This window comes from Coregonus clupeaformis, chromosome 23 (assembly GCF_020615455.1).
Source record: "Coregonus clupeaformis isolate EN_2021a chromosome 23, ASM2061545v1, whole genome shotgun sequence".
NCBI classification, from domain to species: Eukaryota; Metazoa; Chordata; class Actinopteri; order Salmoniformes; family Salmonidae; genus Coregonus; species Coregonus clupeaformis.
Window position 1 is genome coordinate 19,276,953 of NC_059214.1, and position 20,645 is coordinate 19,297,597.

General features: G+C 42.9%; 1 protein-coding gene across 1 annotated transcript; it reads right to left on the bottom strand.

Moving 5' to 3' along the window:
• Positions 1-29: 29 nt before the first annotated feature.
• On the bottom strand, positions 30-20,336 carry LOC121536831 (WD repeat, SAM and U-box domain-containing protein 1). The gene is made up of 12 exons (XM_041844419.2): positions 20,299-20,336; positions 19,613-20,032; positions 19,144-19,331; positions 14,550-14,636; positions 12,611-12,704; positions 11,805-11,838; positions 11,596-11,636; positions 11,376-11,482; positions 10,577-10,603; positions 9,058-9,243; positions 2,527-2,661; positions 30-938 (listed from the first exon to the last, which is right to left on the bottom strand). Exons 1-12 carry the CDS (start codon positions 20,319-20,321, stop codon positions 787-789), a joined length of 1,494 nt encoding a protein of 497 aa, XP_041700353.2. The 5' UTR covers positions 20,322-20,336; the 3' UTR covers positions 30-786.
• Positions 20,337-20,645: the final 309 nt, after the last annotated feature.

A 20,645-nucleotide genomic window follows, 5' to 3' on the forward strand; every position in this document is an offset into this window, starting at 1 on the left:
ATTTTAGAAGCACATGTTTATACTGCATATACTGTATAAAGGTGGACTAGTTTATTCCAACAAAATCCTATTGCACAAATTATGTAAAGGTCTAGTAATTTACAAGGCACACACAGGCAAACGACATATCATATCACCATCATGAATAATCACCCTAGTTTAATCCAAAGTATATTATAGAACTGTGCAGTGAACTGATTGTCAGTAATCACATTGTACAAATTTGGCTTGATTCTGAAATGTGGGCTCTTCAGAGCAGGGGAGAATGAAGGCCGACCGCGGTACTGCAGGCATTGTTTCCAGAAAACAGGATCCCCATTATAGTGAATGGGGAAATGGCGATCTTTGTGGTCAATATTCGTGGATATAAAAACATTTTCCGAACACAATCATGGTACGAATAATTGTTTATATTTCACCAGATGTATGTCTTTGAAGCGATTACTTTAAAATCACACACAGACAAAGTTATAAGGATGATTTACTTGTTAACGGTAGCCTGTAGTACCTCGTCGGCCTTCAACTTGAGGTTCTTCATGAGGAGGCTGCACTGAGCTAGCCTGCAACGTCACTTCCTGGAGTAGCTCAAACTGTGCATGCAATGTTTCCAAAAAGTCCTCCATGTAGCAAGATGGCGACATGCTGAAATGACACTTCCTGATCATCAAATGTGCCACTGACCATTCTCATAGGAAACAATTGGGTGACGTCATCGATGGCTTCGTCCGTATTTGTTTACAGTCTGCTTCAGAGTAAGGCATTACTGATTACTCGTGCACCAATCCATCACTGAGTGACAGTCCAACGGCCAATAGCGGTCTTCAGGCTTCTGTTGGGCATGACCAGAGTGGTTGGTAAAGGTAGGTTGGTCATGGGACTGGAGCGGTTCTTAGCGCTGATCCAACTCTCAATGGCCTCTCTCTCATAGGAATATCCATCTGTTGATTTCAGACACATTTTATACATCAGACAGTGACATAATTACTTTTATAGGCTACATACAGTATAATGTGAGTTGGAGCAGGAAAGTGCAGATTTCTATTTTTTTTAAACAATAACAAATGGGCTACATTAGCATTGACGAACAAGGACATGTATACAGTGCATTCGGAAAGTATTCAGACCCCTTCACTTTTTCCACATTTTATTACGTTAACCCCTTTATTCTAAAATTGATTAAATGTTTTTTTTTCTCATCAATCCACACACAATACCCCATAATGACAAAGCAAAAAACTGTTTTTTTAGAAATGTTTGCAAATGTATAAAAAAATAAAATACCTTATTTAAATAAGTATTCAGACCCTGTGCTATGAGACGCTCAGGTGCATCCTGTTGCCATTGATCATCCTTGAGATGTTTCTACAACTTGATTGGAGTCCACCTGTGGGAAATTCAATTGATTGGACATGATTCGGAAAGGCACACACCTGTCTATATAAGGTCCCAGAGTTGACAGTGCATGTCAGAGCAAAAACCAAGCCATGAGGTCGAAGGAATTGTCCGTAGAGCTCAGAAACAGGATTGTGTCGAGGCACAGATCTGGGGAAGGGTACCAAAATATTTCTGCAGCATTGAAGGTCCCCAAGGACACAGTGGCCTCCATTATTCTTAAATGGAAGAAATTTGGAACCACCAAGATTCTTCCTAGATCTGGCCTCCTGGCCAAAACTGAATAATCGGGGGAGAAAGGCCGTGGTCAGGGAGGTGACCAAGAACCCGATGGTCACTCTGACAGAGCACCAGAGTTCCTCTGTGGAGATGAACGGAGCAAAGTACAGAGATCCTTGATGAAAACCTGCTCCAGAGCGCTCAGGACCTCAGACTGGGGCGAAGATTCACCTTCCAACAGGACAACAACCCTAAGCACACAGCCAAGACAACGCAGGAGTGGCTTCGGGACAAGTCTCTGAATGTCCTTGAGTGGCCCAGCCAGAGCCCGGACTTGAACCCGATCGAACATCTCTGGAGAGACCTGAAAATAGCTGTGCAGCGACGCTCCCCATCCAAGCTGACAGAGCTTGAGAGGCTCTGCAGAGAAGAATGGGAGAAACTCCCCAAATACAGGTGTGCAAAGCTTGTACCGTCATACCCAAGAACACACGAGGCTGTAATCGCTGCCAAAGGTGCTTCATCAAAGTACTGAGTACAGGGTCTGAATACTTATGTAAATCTGATATTTCCGTTTTTGCTTTGTCATTATGGGGTATTTTGTGTAGATGGATGAGGGGAAAAAACAATTTAATACATTTTAGAATAAGGCTGTAACGTAACAAAATGTGGAAAAGGGGATTGGGTCTGAATACTTTCCAAATGCACTGTATGGTTGTGTTTAGACAGGCAACCCAATTCTGATCTTTTTTCCCCTAATTAGTATTTTGACAAATCTCTGATCTTTTCACGTCAGATCTTTTTCAGAGCTGATCTGATTGGTCAAAAGACCAATTCATAAAAAAATATCAAAATTGGGCTGCCTGTCTAAACGCAGCCTATGTGGGACAGATGTTTTTATGTCCTCTCCCTCACCTGCAGCAATGACAGGGTCCTTCATCACCTCTCTGGTGATTGGACAGAGGAACTCATCTGGGGCATCTAGTCCCGTCAACTCTGCCTTCAGAGCTTCCACCTTCCTCAGGACTTTACCACGGAGACCCACCGACTCTAGCAAAACAATGGCAACATACAAAACTATACTGAACAAACATATAAACGCAACATGTAAAGTGTTGGTCCCATGTTTCATGAGCTGAAATCAAAGATCCCAGAAATGATCCATATGCACAAAAAGCTTATTTCTCTCAAATGTTGTGCACAAATTAGTTTACATCCCTGTTTGTGAGCATTTCTCTTTTGCCAAGATAATCCATCCATCTGACAGTTGTGGCATATCAAGAACCTCATTAAACAGCATGATCATTACACAGGTGCACCTTGTGCTGGGGACAAAAGGCCACTCTAAAATGTGCAGTTATGTCACACAACACAATGCCACAGATTGGCATGCTGACTGCAGGAATGTCCACCAGAGCTGTTGCCAGATAATTTAATGTTAATTTCTCTACCATAAGTGTAACCAAGCCAGCCCAGGACCAAGGAATGATCATCTCCCCAATCAGACGGTTTTGACTAGATGATATACAGCTACGGACAGAAAGTTACTTTTCGTAGCAGGTTAAGAGAATTACGTTAAGGTTAGGAAAAGGGTTAGGTTTAGCTAAAATGCAAAAATTCTCCCAGACGCGACCTGAACATGCAACTTTTTTACCGTAGCTTCATACCATCTAGCAGCAACCCAATCAGGCCTCTTCCTATGGAAGACCTTGCTCCTACATATGGAACGCTCTGTTTGTTAATCAGGGTTCTGCCGTTGCCTAGTGCCTTGGCGCTCAAGCGAAACAGATCCACACACACACACACGCACTTAGGCTAGGAACTGACAGACAGCTGTGTTGGTGGCGTGGAAGACAGAAACCACACCACCTGCCACACATCAGTGAGATTATGGCACTAGGTTATGATGACTTTAGTGTCTTGGTAGAGTTAATTAGCCAGAACCTGCAATCAGGGGCCACATGAGACTGGGGAGCAAACTCAACCAATGTGATTGGAGGAAACTCAGTGCAGATACAGCACTATAGATAGATAGGGCACTGCAATCACAAAAGGTCAAATCCCAGTGGGCACTGTAGTGGGGAAAAGTGCTCAATCAAAATGTGTTCGTCCAATCAGACTTGCTGAACCCATTAGTCATACAATTAACTAATGTGGATAAGGGAATTGCTAAACTCTGAGCAATATTTACAGTATCTTGCTTTGTGCCTGCATTGCAGCAAATGAGGTGACATTCATGATTGTTTGCAAAATACACTTTGTAACTTCACCGTTTGCATTTTGACAATCACAGCACCAAGACTACATTGGGGTACATTGACAAACCACCATAAACCTGCAATGCAGCGGACTGATGTTTGCTGTAGTTGGGGGTTGTTGTACCAGAGAAGCTAGTCCCTAAAGAGAACACATGTCCTACTGTGCTGCACCGAGGTGCTGTTCTCTCTGTGGGTGTGATACATAATTCTCCCTAAGCCCCTAGAGCAGGGATCATCAACTAGATTCAGCCGTGGGCCAATTTATTTCTTGAGAGGATGGTCAGGGGGCCAGAACATAATTACAAATATCTTCAGGAAATCATAACGTGGGTTAGTGTGGACAGCGGAAAGGAAAGTGGATTTTTAGAAATGTATTGTTTCCTCAGTCCTGATTAATTGGTAATGATTAATACTGATTCAGAAAACTATAGTCTTTATGGCACTATCTCAATCGATTGCAATACTATCACAGTGAAGACACAGAGTAAACATATAATTTTCTCTCTAGCTTGGATGGTTGAGGTAATAACATGCCATAGAAAATGTAAGACACTAGGTCCTGTCCAAATCCACAAAACTCATTTTCGGAGGGATTATCTAATTATTTTCTAACTATTTTAACATCTATGGTCATCTGATGGCTTTTGGGAAATTGTCTGAAGCAAATTATATAAGCAAGTAATATCCAATGGGACATTTTGGAAGTAGTAATGTCACAGCTTGGCAGCCCCAAAGCAGATTACTATTTGATTTTGGGAGCATTGTGGGAATATTAGAACACAGATAAAAGCCTCTGTGGCATGTATTCCATTCCAATAGAACTGCATAATACAGGATAATACAGTAAATCCTATGGATCTATTCCTGCATCCCGTCATTACTAATGAGGAGTGGAAATGCCAGGTCACAGGTCAGACATGCCTGAGATCTGTGTGTTGTGCTGTGAGTAGGGTGGCAAAATGGTTTTACAGAAATCCTGGTTGGAGGATTTTGGATATCCTGCTTACATGTATTCCCTCCTGAGTCCTGATTTTGGGAATCTTCCAACCCGCAGTGTTTCCCAGCTGCACCGCTGAAAAATTGTTGCCGCCACACCCACATTTTTTACTAAATTAATCTGGATGTAAATACGCTTTCAGTGTAAACTTAAATAACTAAAACCAGTCAGAAAGTTTGTAGAAAATATAATTTACCTATATATTTAAAAAAATATATATAATCTTTGAGAACTACAAATCACCTAAATAAAAGCTAAAACGATGAAACCAATAAATAAAATGAATTTAGGAGTACTTTTGGCATGGCTGGATTACTGACCATGCTCAGAGTCCCCGATTGGGGTCCCCATTGATTTGGTTATAACCTTTGAGCATAAGAACACATAATTAGCCATGGCAAAATGTGTAGAATTACAGGAAATTTGCTTTCACACTGCAACATTTTCTGTCAGCTCCATGGCAACGTGTAGAATTGCAGCAACATTTTCTTTAAAATTGCAATATTTTCTCTCAGCACCATGGAAAAATGTAGACTTGCAGGAAAGTAGCTCCTTTTTTATCCAGAAAAAACTTTGCTATTACTGCTGCCTGATATGAAAAATATGAAGAAAAAAAAATATATATATATATATATATATATAAAATGTATGCACTCACTAAATGTAAGTCGCTCTGGATAAGAGCGTCTGCTAAATGACTAAATTGTACAAATGTAAAATAATATGGTATGGTCCCATGTATAGGCTATGGTAAAAGAGTCAACCCTAAAATAATTATAGATAGATGGTGTCAGCATCATTTGATTTTCATTCATTTTGGAGTAGAATGTCCTTTTAAAAAGTGACCTTCTCAAACTCCTACAAAAAAAGTATCCCCTCCTTCCACCGCCTTTGCAAAACAAATGATAAATTATTCTCAGAAAATGGCGCCGGAGAAGATGGCTGCCGTTTTACAGCCCTCTAACCAATTGTACTATTATGTGTGTTTTTCCGCATTATTTGTAATTTATTTTGTACATAATGTTTCTGCCATCGTCTCTTATAACCAAAAAGAGCTTCTGGATATCAGGACAGCGATTACTCACCTCGTATTGGACAAATAATTTTTCTTCAACGAGGCGGCCGCGAAGGATATCCTACAGACACCCGACAAGGCCCAAATCCCCGTCATTCGCATGAGGAAGAGACGGAGATATCGTGGACGTAGGTCGGGGTGCCTTGTAAGGATCCGACGGCGAGCGAGTAAACTGCCGCTCCCATCAATCCTATTAGCCAATCTTCAATCATTGGAAAATAAATTGGATGACCTAAGATTACGGTTATCCTACCAACGGGACATTAAAAACTGTAATATCTTATGTTTCACCGAGTCGTGGCTGAACGACGACATGGATAACATACAGCTACATCGGCAGGATAGAACGGCTGACTCCGGTAAGACAAGGGGTGGCGGTCTGTGTATATTTGTAAACAACAGTTGGTGCACAAAATCAAATCCTAAGGAAGTCTCGAGGTTTTGCTCGCCTGAGGTAGAGTATCTTATGATAAGCTGTAGACCACACTATTTACCAAGAGAGTTTTCATCTATATTTTTCATAGCTGTCTATTTACCACCACAAACCAATGCTGGCATTAAGATTGCACTGAATGAGCTGTATAAGGCCATAAGTCAACAGGAAAACGCTCATCCAGAGGCAGCGCTCCTAGTGGCCGGGGACTTTAATGCAGGGAAACTTAAATCCGTTCTACCTAATTTCTACCAGCATGTTAAATGTGCAGCCAGAGGAAAAAAAACTCTAGACCACCTTTACTCCACACACAGAGACGCATACAAAGCTCTCCCTCGCCCTCCATTTGGCAAATCTGACCATAACTCTATCCTCCTGATTCCTGCTTATAAGCAAAAACTAAAGCAGGAAGCACCAGTGACTAATAATAAAGTGGTCAGATGACGCAGATGCTAAGCTACAGGACTGTTTTGCTAGCACAGACTGGAACATGTTCCGGGATTCTTCAGATAGCATTGAGGAGTACACCACATCAGTCACTGGCTTCATCAATAAGTGCATCGATGATGTCGTCCCCACAGTGACCGTATGTACATACCCCAACCAGAAGCCATGGATTACAGGAAACATCCGCACTGAGCTAAAGGGTAGAGCTGCCGCTTTCAAGGAGCGGGACTCTAACCCGGACGCTTATAAGAAATCCCGCTATGCCCTCCGACGAACCATCAAACAGGCAAAGAGTCAATACAGGACTAAGATTGAATCGTACTACACCGGCTCTGACGTTTGTCGGATGTGGCAGGGCTTGAAAACTATTACAGACTACAAAGGGAAGCACAGCCGCAAGCTTCCCAGTGACACAAGCCTACCAGACGAGCTAAACCACTTCTATGCTCGCTTCGAGGCAAGCAACACTGAAGCATGCATGAGAGCACCAGCTGTTCCGGATGACTATGTGATCACGCTCTCCGTAGCCGATGTGAGTAAGACTTTTAAGCAAGTCAACATTCACAAGGCTGCAGGGCCAGACGGATTACCAAGACGTGTACTCCGAGCATGTGCTGACCAACTGCCAAGTGTCTTCACTGACATTTTCAACATGTCCCTGACTGAGTCTGTAATACCAACATGTTTCAAGCAGACCACCATAGTCCCCGTGCCCAAGGACACTAAGATAACCTACCTAAATGACTACCGACCCGTAGCACTGACGTCTGTAGCCATGAAGTGCTTTGAAAGGCTGGTCATGGCTCACATCAACACCATTATCCCAGAAACCCTAGACCCACTCCAATTTGCATACCGCTCCAACAGATCCACAGATGATGCAATCACTATTGCACTCCACACTGCCCTTTCCCACCTGGACAAGAGGAACACCTACGTGAGAATGCTATTCATTGACTACAGCTCAGCATTCAACACCATAGTGCCCTCAAAGCTCTTCACTAAGCAAAGGATCCTGGGACTAAACACCTCCCTCTGCAACTGGATCCTGGACTTCCTGACGGGCCGCCCCCAGGTGGTAAGGGTAGGTAACAACACATCTGCCACACTGATCCTCAACACGGGGGCCCCTCAGGGGTGCGTGCTCAGTCCCCTCCTGTACTCCCTGTTCACCCATGACTGCATGGCCAGGCACGACTCCAACATCATCATTAAGTTTGCCGACGACACAACAGTGGTAGGCCTGATCACTGACAACGATGAGACAGCCTATAGGGAGGAGGTCAGCGACCTGGCCGTGTGGTGCCAGGATAACAACCTCTCCCTCAACGTGACCAAGACAAAGGAGATGATTGTGGACTACAGGAAAAAAAAAGAGGACTGAGTACGCCCCCATTCTCATCGACGGGGCTGTAGTGGAACAGGTTGAGAGCTTCAAGTTCCTTGGTGTCCACATCACCAACGAACGATCATGGTCCAAACACACCAAGACAGTCGTGAAGAGGGCACAACAAAGCCTATTCCCCCTCAGGAGACTGAAAAGATTTGGCATGGGTCCTCAGATCCTCAAAAAATTCTACAGCTGCACCATCGAGAGCATCCTGACTGGTTGCATCACCGCCTGGTATGGCAACTGCTTGGCCTCCGACCGACCGTCATAGACTGTTCTCTCTGCTACCGCACGGCAAGCGGTACCGGAGTGCCAAGTCTAGGTCCAAAATACTTCTCAACAGCTTCTACCCCCAAGCCATAAGACTCCTGAACAGCTAATCATGGCTACCCGGACTATTTGCACTGCCCCCCCACCCCATCCTTTTTACGCTGCTGCTACTCTGTTAATTATTTATGCATAGTCACTTTAACTCTACCCACATGTACATATTACTTCAACTACCTCAACTAGCCGGTGCCCCCACACATTTACTCTGCACCGGTACCCCCCTGTATATATAGCCTCTCTACTGTTATTTTATTTAACTTCTGCTCTTTTTTCTCAACACTTTTTTGTTGTTGTTTTATTTTACTTTTTTATTAAAAATAAATGCACTGTTGGTTAAGGGCTGTAAGTAAGCATTTCACTGTAATGTCTGCACCTGTTGTATTCGGCGCATGTGGCCAATAACATTTGAATTGATTTGATATAGAAGAAACACTGAACCCTGTTTCTGGAAAATCTGGGAATTTGGGGAACATTACCGGAATTGTGCAACCCTAGTTGTGAATTCCATGTCCTTACCAATGCTCAGCTCTGAGGCCATGGTCTCCTTGGTTAGACAGAGCAGCTCAGGGCCGTCTATGTTGTTGGTTGTGAAGGTGGTGACCAGCTCCTCCAGACCCTCCTCATTCAGCCAGGCCAACACATCCTCCTCGGACCAGTCGCTCACCAGCAGCCTGGAGTGACCTGGCAGCTTTCTTCCTGCTCCTGTGGAACACACACAAACACAGGAAGGGAGGAAGGGCCCCCTCCTCGAGTCCTTCACCCCCGCCAGTCTCCTGCAATACTACATATCAGATCCCTACAAACACGTCCCACACATTCCACACAAAGAAGACCCTCCATCGGTGCTGATAGCAAATGACCACTCATTCTAGTATGCAGAGATAAAAGCCAACCAGTGCTTCCTAACCTGTCACCCAATTATACGTCCTCTTTTTATCAACAGTGCTTTAATCACATTTGCATGCCCTGGGAATATTTATCAGCTTCGGAGCTTCCCTCCCCCCGACAAGGTTGTGTTTTTCTGGCCTTTGCAGGCACACTGTTCATCAGAGGCAACCTTCATATGACATTGCGCGAGCTGCTATCATTTTTCATGTATCGTTAAGATAAAATACAGTGTTGTGTGCTGCGCTCGCTAATGACACCTCATAGCACTTCATGCTTTACATTTCCTATCATTAGGCAGCTGAGTGATAACAGTGGGGACTACTGGAGCTATTTCTCATTCATGTGGCGTTGTTTGCTTTTCCTCACCTCTCTCACTCCCATCACGTCACCCTCCATCTCTCGCTATCTGTTATCCTAGTCATTCACAATCGCTTCCTTGCCCATCTGGCCAAAATAACACCACCACTGACTTCCCCACTGAATTTCCCTCTCAGAAGCATACATGTGGATGGGGGCTTAATGATGTTATGTGAAACAGCAGCAACACTATCAACCGAAACATACCAGAACATTAGTAAAGTAAGTGTCCTCTTGTCAAATCTGCCTGTACTGTACAGTAACACCTCCCCCCTCCATAGTCCAGGCCCATAGAGGTGGGAATCTGAGTCTACGTCCCAAATGGCACCCTATGGACCTTGGTCAAAAGTAGTGCACTATACAAGGAATAGGGTGCTATTTGGGACTCAGGGGAAGGTTATGTCAATATCCTTGAAGCTTCTGGGAGCCTAGCTGACTGGGGGGTTAGGGAAGCTCTGCCAAGACTGGAGAGGTTCCACTCTTGGACTGGCTCCTCATCATCATCTGTCACTTTACAAGTCATCATCATTTATTTTAATGCCTCCTCCACTCATTGAGGCCTCCAGACATCTCATCCATTTATTGGCACAGTATCTGGCTCCAGGGTGATGTTTCCCCTATGTATATATCTAGGATCAGTTTCCGCTCACCTAATCCTAACCCCATTAGTGGGGAAAATGCTAAACTAACCTAAGATCACCATCTATGGGTAGTATCTGGAGACTGCTGCTCCTGACTGTCCCATCATGCACTGGAATGAATGATAAGACATATTCCTGTGTGTTCTTACCTTGGCATGAAGGGTTCCTGGATTCAGCTAGAAGTCACAAGAAAACACAAAATGAATCACTTTCAAAGGAGAATGTGTTCATAGAGCGATAGAGAGAGCTTGGAATGTGCTCTGTCAACGTGCCTACTCTCAGAAGGAAACCCTCTGTTGAATACTCTAGTCTAGCTTGGCCCCCTGATGTCTGAAGACACGGCTACATTCTGGTGCAGTGCCTTTTTATTAAGTGTTTTTGTGTTTAAGACATTTCATCTTATTTCTCTCTGTCTCGCCATTGTGCCCTCTGCAAGTGTGGCACTGTGGGGCTTAGAGGTTAGACGAGGCCATTTGGGATCTCACCACCTAGGGTCAGAGCCAGCCTGCTAATGATTATTAAAGAGACATTTCATATTCATCATCTCTAGCACCACCCCAACGTCAACATATGTGAAAATGGTGCGTTTCTATGTTTTGTAGTAAAAAATCTAGAAGAAAGTGTTTCCAATGACATCATCGGTGTGCATCATGTGATTTTAACGAATTATGAGTAGGCATTGCCTACTAATTGTCTACTAATTGGTTGATGATGTCATTGGAAACACTTATCTTCAACTATCTTTTTTTACTTTGCTGGAGATGAATACGTGTGTCTTTAGTCTGGCCCTCTCAGCACAGCAGGCACACTACTCCTCCAGTCCCAGAGGAGCCTCTCCCACTGGGGCTACATTCCCACTACACTCCCTTGGGAACTGGCTGTCTGGCTCACACAAAATGGCTGCTGGTCTTTGAGTGGTACATTAGAGAACATCAGGCTACTACCTACCCTGCCCGCTGTCTCCATCTGCTATCCTCCACACGTTGACCTTTTTGTCCATGGAGCCAGTAGCCATCAAGGGCAGGGTTGGAGAGAAGGCACAGACTGTCACAAAGCTAAGAGAGGGAGGGAGGGAATAGGAATTGATTGTCTTTGAAGGCATACAGTTACACTGAGTTATATAACTATATAAATATATCAGGGGGTAACAGGCAGGTCAGGCTGGTACCTCTCATGCCGTTTCAAAGTGTGAAGAAGGACTCCATCGCTCTACAAAGGAAGAAATAAACAAACATTGACAAAGCAGAATGTCTGGCATTTCTCACTGTTTAGAGACTGTGATTTGTACGAGGGAAACAGTGGTGTTTGTGTGGATGGATACATCTGTTTAAAAAGCAAAACACAACTTACTAAGACCACACCAAAGGTTTTACATACCGCATTGTACACCGTCGCTGTTTTATCCACTGAGCTGTTGAATTGATTTCAACAGCTCATCAGTACAAGATACAAACAAATAATGACACATAAAACAATTGTATTTTCCCATTAAGTGCAGAAATTAAGCAAAAACTTCTACTTCACCAAACAGACACAAGCATGAATGAGATTGAAGCCTCACTCACAGAGCAGAATGTTGTAACAGAGTAGAGACCCCTAGTGGTCCAATAGGATAACAGCAGTATTTAAAAGCAACAATGGATGTTTCTACTTGATTATACTAACAGTGCTTATTCCTACTGAACAGGGATGTAAGAAATATTTGGTCACACCTTACATTACAGTGATGCTATTACTGTGTAATTATTCCTACAAGTACCCTAGAGTAGCGTTAGGGCAATGCCAAAATTAGGGTTAGGGTAGTTCCCCACTGGGCACAGACATCAATTCAAAGTCTATTCCATGTTGGTTCAACGTATTTTCATTGAAATTATGTGGAAACAACGTTGATTCAACAGTGTGTGCCAAGTGGGTCTGGTCTAGGGCGTTCGTGTGGCTTGCGTTAGGGTAGCTCTGGTCCAGGGTGTTCATGCCGCTTGCAATCTGCACAAACGGCCTGGACCAGAGCTATGGTTACATTTTACATTTTAGTCATTTAGCAGACGCTCTTATCCAGAGTGAGTGCATAATTTTTTTGTTGTTGTTGTTCTTACTGGCCCCCCGTGGGAATACCTGTGATGGTTAGGGATAAGGGTCATGAGAGGACTAACATCAGAGCATACATGGAGGATGGATGGTCTTACCCTGAGACAAGCAACTCTCCGTCAGATGAGAAGGCACAGGAGAGCACAGGGGCCGACTGGCCAGTCAGAGTGTGAAGCAGCTTCATCTCACAGGCTGGGAATCAATAACACACAAAGAGCTCGTGTAGAGAAAACCTCACCACCCACACCCCACTGTCTGTCTGTCCCACTGACCACCCCTCTGACCATCCCTGCAACCCTTCCCTTGACCGGATTAACAACTCACTGTCCATTTAGGAGTCAGCTACACACTATACACACTGGATTCCAATTCAGTAATGCCACATCATTTACTTGCAGGTTGACAACTGAGCACTGTGGTAAGGCTGCTGTTGTCCTTTTCCAAATTCATCTTATCTATATGACATTTTCCCCTCCTGGCAAGTCATTCAAAATCACTAATTGCTTATTTTTAATTGAGCCTTTACAGGCTGAGTAAGTAGTTATGGCCATGTGGCTATTAAAATTCACAGTGAATGAAGAGATAAGATAGAAAAAACATATTTCTAAAACACACAAAAAAAACACTACAGGACAATTAAGAGGAAACGCATGAATAATAACATATCAGCTATAGGAAGCAGAAGCAGAATGCCAGTTGAATTGAAAGGTTACTGACACAAAAGAGAACTGAAAAATGATGACTATAAAAAATTCCACCCATGTTGCTAAACCCATCTGCAAAACACCATTTCCTGTGAATGTGGAACAATAACCATGCGAGGCACAGCACCTGCACTTTGCAGCAGGCAGCCTATTCTGCAGCCTGTGAGAGGTACGTGTTCTCTGGTTTTATTCCCTGTGTTTCTGTGTGCTCCCTTCAGTGTGCTGCGGCTGCTGCTCTAGGACAAAGGCACCACAACACATCCATGTGGAACACCACTCAGGACGCACATCTCACCCAGGCACAGCTGTTTCCACAGCAACAGAGGCAGGTTAGTCAGGACCTGTACTGTACTATATAGGTAGCACAGGACAAGACCATCCACCAACACCTTCCAGAGCAGGGTTGGGCAATCATTTCGGCCCAAGAGCCACTTCGGGAATTCAAAAATTCTGTGGAGGGCCGCCCAGATTTATTTTCGGACCGATTTGTTAGTCAAAAGCAATTTGTGTACCAGAAAAATATCAGTTATTTTAAAACGTATAAATACATTGTAATTTCTACTTACTTTCTATCTAGTTTTAGATGTTCAAGAGTGGTCTGGAGTGTTTTTTTTAACCCAAAATAATATCCCCCCCCCCCCAAAGATAAACGTATGTTACCCACCCCTGTTCCAGAGGCTAATACAAAGCCTGCTATTAGGCCATTCAGGACCATTCTAGTATGTGTTCAATTAATTGCAGCATTTGTGGCTTGTTCAAGGCCATGATTGTTTCCATTTGTTTGCCGCTCATTGGATTGTTGACTGTACTGTTCCGGAATGGGCAGATACAAATAAAATAAAATAAAATAAAATATATATATACACACACACATCAGACGCTCATCACAATCCAGAACACATAACTAGTATGTGTTGAAAATACCATAAAACACACTTTAAACAATGTTTGGGTACATTTATTACATTTTCATATTTGAAAGATATATATTTTAAGCCGACCGGATAGAGATTTAACACAAGCACAGCCAAACACGCACGCACGCACACACACACACACACACACACACACACACACACAACCTTGCTGGTCTGTTGTCAAATCTGATATGACTGAAAACAATCTATTATTAATGAGGATTATTTTAAGCACTGATGCGGTTTGTTCTAAACACTAATGCAATTATTTTATTCAGTGCAGATAATTCAAGGTTGTTGATGCTGTTCCCTATCTCTCTATCTATTCCCATGTGTGTGTGTGAATGAGAGAGAGCGAGAGAGGAAAGAAGAGAGAGAGAGACGGCCTGGGGTGAATAGAGGCCAGGCCAGCTTACCTGCTGCACCATGCTGAGATACGATCCATACCTTCAGTTGACTGTCCTGTCCACAGGAGGCCAATCGAAACTCCACTGAACTGAGATCTGTGGAGCAGAGGAACAAACCCGGCACATTAGCCCTCCATCAGAACAATAATGTTAACTTGTTTACAACCCATCACAATAGGACACAAATGACTGTTGCCTATCATTTGAACTGCTGGGCAACAATGACAATACATTTCAGGCAATTTCTAGAATTCAACTGTGACAATCATAAATGGATTGCATTGATAATAGGAACGGATTATGTTACTGATTGATGAAAGAGTAAATCATGTTTCACCAGTTTAATAAATGAATAGCTGTGAGCGATTGGAACATCTAATCATAATCAAACATTATAATCATTATTTCTTTATTCAGGGCCCCACAGAGACTACAGTGAAGCTCTAGGAATGCCATAAAATAGGGGTTTCTAAATAAATCTACTTATAGTCTGGATTTGAACTCTCCATACTATGTCTGCGTCCCAAATGGCACCCTATTCCATTTTTAGCTCACTACTTTTGACCAGGGCCCATAGGGACACACTGTCAGGTCCATAATTATTGGCACCTTTGATAAAGATGAGTAAAAAAAACGGTATAAATTAAATAATACAAATACTGAGCTACAGTGCCTTCAGAAAGTATTCATACCTCTTGACTTATTCCACATTTTGTTGTGTTACAGCCTGAATTCAAAATGAATAAATATATTTTTTCTCACCCATTTACACACAATACCCCATAATGACTATGTGAAAACATGTTTTTAGCCATTTTTCCAAATGTATTGAAAATGAAATACAGAAATATCTCATTTACATAAGTAGTCACTCCCCTGAGTGCATACAGTACATGTTAGAAACACCGTTGGTAGCGATTACAGCTGTGAGTCTTTCTGGGTAAGTCTAAGAGCTTTGCAAACCTGGAATTTACAATATTTTTTAATGATTCAAGCTCTGGCAAGTTGTTTGTTGGTCATTGCTAGACAGCCATTTTAAAGTCTGGATTGGAAACACACCTGTCTATATAAGGTCCCACAGTTGACAGTGTATCTCCAAGATAGAATTGTGATGAGGCATACAGTGGCTTGCGAAAGTATTCAACCCCCTTGGCATTTTTCCTATTTTGTTGCCTTACAACCTGGAATTAAAATTGATTTTTTGGTGGTTTGTATCATTTGATGTACACAACATGCCTACCACTTTGAAGATGCAAAATATTTTTTATTGTGAAACAAACAAGAAATAAGACAAAAAAAACTGAAAACTTGAGCGTGCATACAGTGGGGAAAAAAAGTATTTAGTCAGCCACCAATTGTGCAAGTTCTCCCACTTAAAAAGATGAGAGAGGGCTGTAATTTTCATCATAGGTGCACGTCAACTATGACAGACAAAATGAGAAAAAAAATCCAGAAAATCACATTGTAGGATTTTTAATGATTTTATTTGCAAATTATGGTGGAAAACAAGTATTTGGTCAATAACAAAAGTTTCTCAATACTTTGTTATATACCCTTTGTTGGCAATGACACAGGTCAAACATTTTCTGTAAGTCTTCACAAGGTTTTCACACACTGTTGCTGGTATTTTGGCCCATTCCTCCATGCAGATCTCCTCTAGAGCAGTGATGTTTTGGGGCTGTCGCTGGGCAACACAGACTTTCAACTCCCTCCAAAGATTTTCTATGGGGTTGAGATCTGGAGACTGGCTAGGCCACTCCAGGACCTTGAAATGCTTCTTACGAAGCCACTCCTTCGTTGCCCGGGCGGTGTGAAATATAGCCTTTACACAGCCTGGAGGTGTGTTGGGTCATTGTCCTGTTGAAAAACAAATGATAGTCCCACTAAGCCCAAACCAGATGGGATGGCGTATCGCTGCAGAATGCTGTGGTAGCCATGCTGGTTAAGTGTGCCTTGAATTCTAAATAAATCACCCCCACACTATAACACCTCCTCCTCCATGCTTTACGGTGGGAAATACACATGCGGAGATCATCCATTCACCCACACCGCGTCTCACAAAGACACAGCGGTTGGAAACAAAAATCTCAAATTTGGACTCCAGACCAAAGGACAAATTTCCACCGGTCTAATATCCATTGCTTGTGTTTCTTGGCCCAAGCAGGTCTGTTCTTCTTATTGGTGTCCTTTAGTAGTGGTTTCTTTGCAGCAATTAGACCATGAAGGACTGATTCATACAGTCCCCTCTGAACAGTTGATGTTGAGATGTGTGTTACTTGAACTCTGTGAAGCATTTATTTGGGCTGCAATTTCTGAGGCTGGTAACTGTAATGAACTTATCCTCTGCAGCAGAGGTAACTCTGGGCCTTCCATTCCTGTGGCGGTCCTCATGAGAGTCAGTTTCATCATAGCGCTTGATGGTTTTTGCGACTGCACTTGAAGAAACTTTCAAAGTTCTCAATTGGTAGAGCATGGCACTTGTAACGCCAGGGTAGTGGGTTCGATCCCCGGGACCACCCATACGTAAAAATGTATGCGCACATGACTATAAGTCGCTTTGGATAAAAGCGTCTGCTAAATGGCATATTATTATAATATTATTAAATGTTCCGTATTGACTGACCTTCAAGTAATGATGGTCTGTCGTTTCTCTTTGCTTATTTGAGCTGTTCTTGCCATAATATGGACATCAGGTCTTTTACCAAATAGGGCTATCTTCTATATACCTCCCCTACCTTGTCACAACACAACATTGGCTCAAACGCATTAAGAAGGAAAGACATTCCACAAATTAACTTTTAAGAAGGCACACCTGTTAATTGAACTGCATTCCAGGTGACTACTTCATGAAGCTGGTTGAGAAAATGCCAAGAGTGTGCAAAGCTGTCAAGGCAAAGGGTGGCTATTTGAAGAATCTCAAATATAAAATATATTTTGATTTGTTTAACACTTTTTTGATTACTACATGATTCCATATGTGTTATTTCATAGTTTTGATGTCTTCACTATTATTCTACAATGTAGAAAATAGTAAAACATTAAGAAAAACCCTTAAATGAGTAGGTGTGTCCAAACTTATTACAGGTACTGTAAGTATTCAGACCCTTTGCTATGAGACTCGAAATTGAGCTCAGTTGCATCCTGTTTCTATTTATCATCCTTGAGATGTTTCTACAACTTGATTGGAGTCCACCTGTGGTCATTTGAATTGATTGGACATGATTTGGAAAGGCACACACCAGTCTATATAAGGTCCCACTGTTGACAGTGCCAGTCAGAGCAAAAACCAAGCCATGAGGTCGAAGGAATTGTCCGTAGAGCTCCGAGACAGGATTGTGTCGAGGCACAGATCTGGGGAAGGGTACCAAAAAATGTATGCAGCATTGAAGGTCCCCAAGAACACAGTGGCCTCCATCATTCTTAAATGGAACCACCAAGACTCTTCCTAGATCTGGCCGCCCGGCCAAACTGAGCAATCGGGGGAAAGGGCCTTGGTCAGGGAGGTGGCCAAGAACCCGATGGTCACTCTGACAGTGCTCCAGAGTTCCTCTGTGGAGATGGGAGAACCTTCCAGAAGGACATCCATCTCTGCAGCACTCCACCAATCAGGTCTTTATGGTAGAGTGGCCAGACGGAAGCCACTCCTCAGTAAAAGGCACATGACAGCCCGCTTGGAGGTTGCCAAAAGGCACCTAAAGGACTCTCAGACCATGAGAAACAAGATTCTCTGGTCTGATGAAACAAAGATTGAACTCTTTGGCCTGAATGCCAAGCATCACGTCTGGAGGAAACCTGGCACCATCCCTACGGTGAAGCACGGAGGTGGCAGCATCATGCTGTGGGGATGTTTTTCAGAGGCAGGTACTGGGAGACTAGTCAGGATAGAGGGAAAGATGAATGGAGTAAAGTACAGAGAGATCCTTGGTGAAAACCTGCTCCAGAGCGCTCAGGACTTCAGACAGGGGAAGAAGGTTCACCTTCCAACAGGACAATGACCCTATGCACACAGCCAAGACAACGCAGGATTGGCTTTGGGACAAGTCTCTGAATGTCCTTGAGTGGACCAGCCAGAACCCGAACCTGAACCCGATCAAATATCTCTGGAGAGACCTTAAAATAGCTGTGCAGTGACACTCCCCATCCAACCTGACAGAGCTTGAGAGGATCTGCAGAGAAGTTGGGAGAAACTCCTCAAATACAGGTATGCCAAGCTTGTAGTGTCATACCCAAGAAGACTCAAGGCTGTAATCGCTGCCAAAGGTGCTTCAACAAAGTACTGAGTAAAGGGTCTGAATACTTATGTAAATGTGATCCGTTTTTTATTTTAATAAATGTGCAAAAATTTCTAAAAACCTGTTTTTGCTTTGTCATTATGGGGTATTGTGTGTAGATTGATTAGGGGGGAAAACAATTTAATCAATTTTAGAATAAGGCTGTAACGTAACAAAATGTGGAAAAAGAAAAGGGGTCTTTCCAAATGCACTGTATATACGTTTTTTTTCTTTCAGTTGATACCTCAACTGGGCACTATCCCAATTTGTTGAAGAGAACAGTGACCCAAGGAGAGGATCAGGGACATAACTGTGCTATATTTTCATCTTACCAATGTCAAACTGGGGTGCAAACTGGCAGCAGGTCACCCCCATATCATGGGCATCCTTCTCTGCATAGAGCTGCTTCATGTCCAGATCCCACACTTTGATATCTCCAGATGTACATCCTGTCACAAACATCTGACCACACGGAGTGAAGCAGCACGCCGTCACCGTGGACTCTGTCACGGCCTTAGATCTGGGAAGTTGAACAATGGAATATGACGTACCATTTTAAAGAGTAGGCCTATATACACTGATTTGGTTGGAGCAATGAGGACAAGCAATATAATGCTTTATTTGAGATTATTGAAGCTCATTGGGATTATTATTGTATTTAAAATATGTTTATCATCATAGGATATGTCTGTACAATATTCCGTAGACCTATACATTTGTTTTTCATTACTATTAAGATTGGTTCTCTAACGCCATCAGGACAATGCATTATAGGGATTAGTCTCATGATCTATAACTTACTTGCGTAATTTCTTAGTGTGGAAATCCCAAAGGGCCAATGTTCCATCTGATGCCCCTGAAAGCAGGAGTGAGGAGTAGGGAGACAGCGAGCATACCCTGACCGGGCTGCGTCCAGGATGCTCTAATTTTGCCGTTACCTCACCTGTTGCCATACTCCAAATGATAGTTGAAGCGTCTGTGGAACAGGTGACCAGGTAGATGCCACATACACTGAAACTGCAGCAGTGAACTCCATAGCCATGGCCGGACAGAGGCGAAAACGGCAGCTCCGAGAAGTCATTGGTGTTATAGATGCGTATGGTCTTATCCCCGGAGCAAGTCGCCAGTAGTGTGGGGGAGAAAGCGCACCAATTGACTTCATCTCGATGGTCCTGGAGCGTGCAGATTAATGACACCATTTTGTCCCAGTAGATGTTATTCCTGTAAATAAAAGTGAACAACCTTAGCTTACACTAGGTGGCGCAAAACACCCAGGCATTAACGGAACCAAAATTCTGTAGGCATCACTGAATATAGAAATAATATGCAATAATACATAACACAGCAATACGCCATAATCAGGTAGGTAGGTGCTACTCTCAGGTGTGTGCATGTGTTAAATCATTAAAGATAAAGCGTTTTATTACTGATATTGTTAATATTACCAAATCGAAAACTAGAAATCTTTGAAAATAAGAGTCGCTTACCTTTCTTGACCTGTTATCAGCATGCAAGTGATGTTGGTGCCAGGTGGAGCTTACCTTTTGTACACAATAAACCTCATGACCGATTGTTCAACACGTGACACAGGACGTTGTTAGGTCAATGTGCAGTTGGTAGCCTAGGTAGGAAATGTCCTTATATTTACGAACATGTTTCTCAAATATGATATAGACTCTGTCGAGGTAGAAAGGAATTGTAGCGCTCAACAAAAAAAGCAACGATTTCTTTATTTTAGCTCACTTTAATCCATTGTACAGGATGCGGACAGGTGACTGACGTTTCGACGTCAAGAGTGAACTGACCATTGGATTTAGCTCCTATATATAGCGTA

Bases quoted from the DNA above. Each gene is read 5' to 3' on its own strand.
- LOC121536831 (XM_041844419.2), bottom strand. From the start codon at position 20,321: ATGCTGATAACAGGTCAAGAAAG. The intron at 11,839-12,610 runs GTAAGACCATCC...TCAATTCAACAG, and splicing joins GGAGAGTTGCTTGTCTCAGG to CTCAGTGGATAAAACAGCGA. The intron at 2,662-9,057 runs GTAAGGACATGG...TTGTTTTGCTAG, and splicing joins GGCCTCAGAGCTGAGCATTG to AGTCGGTGGGTCTCCGTGGT.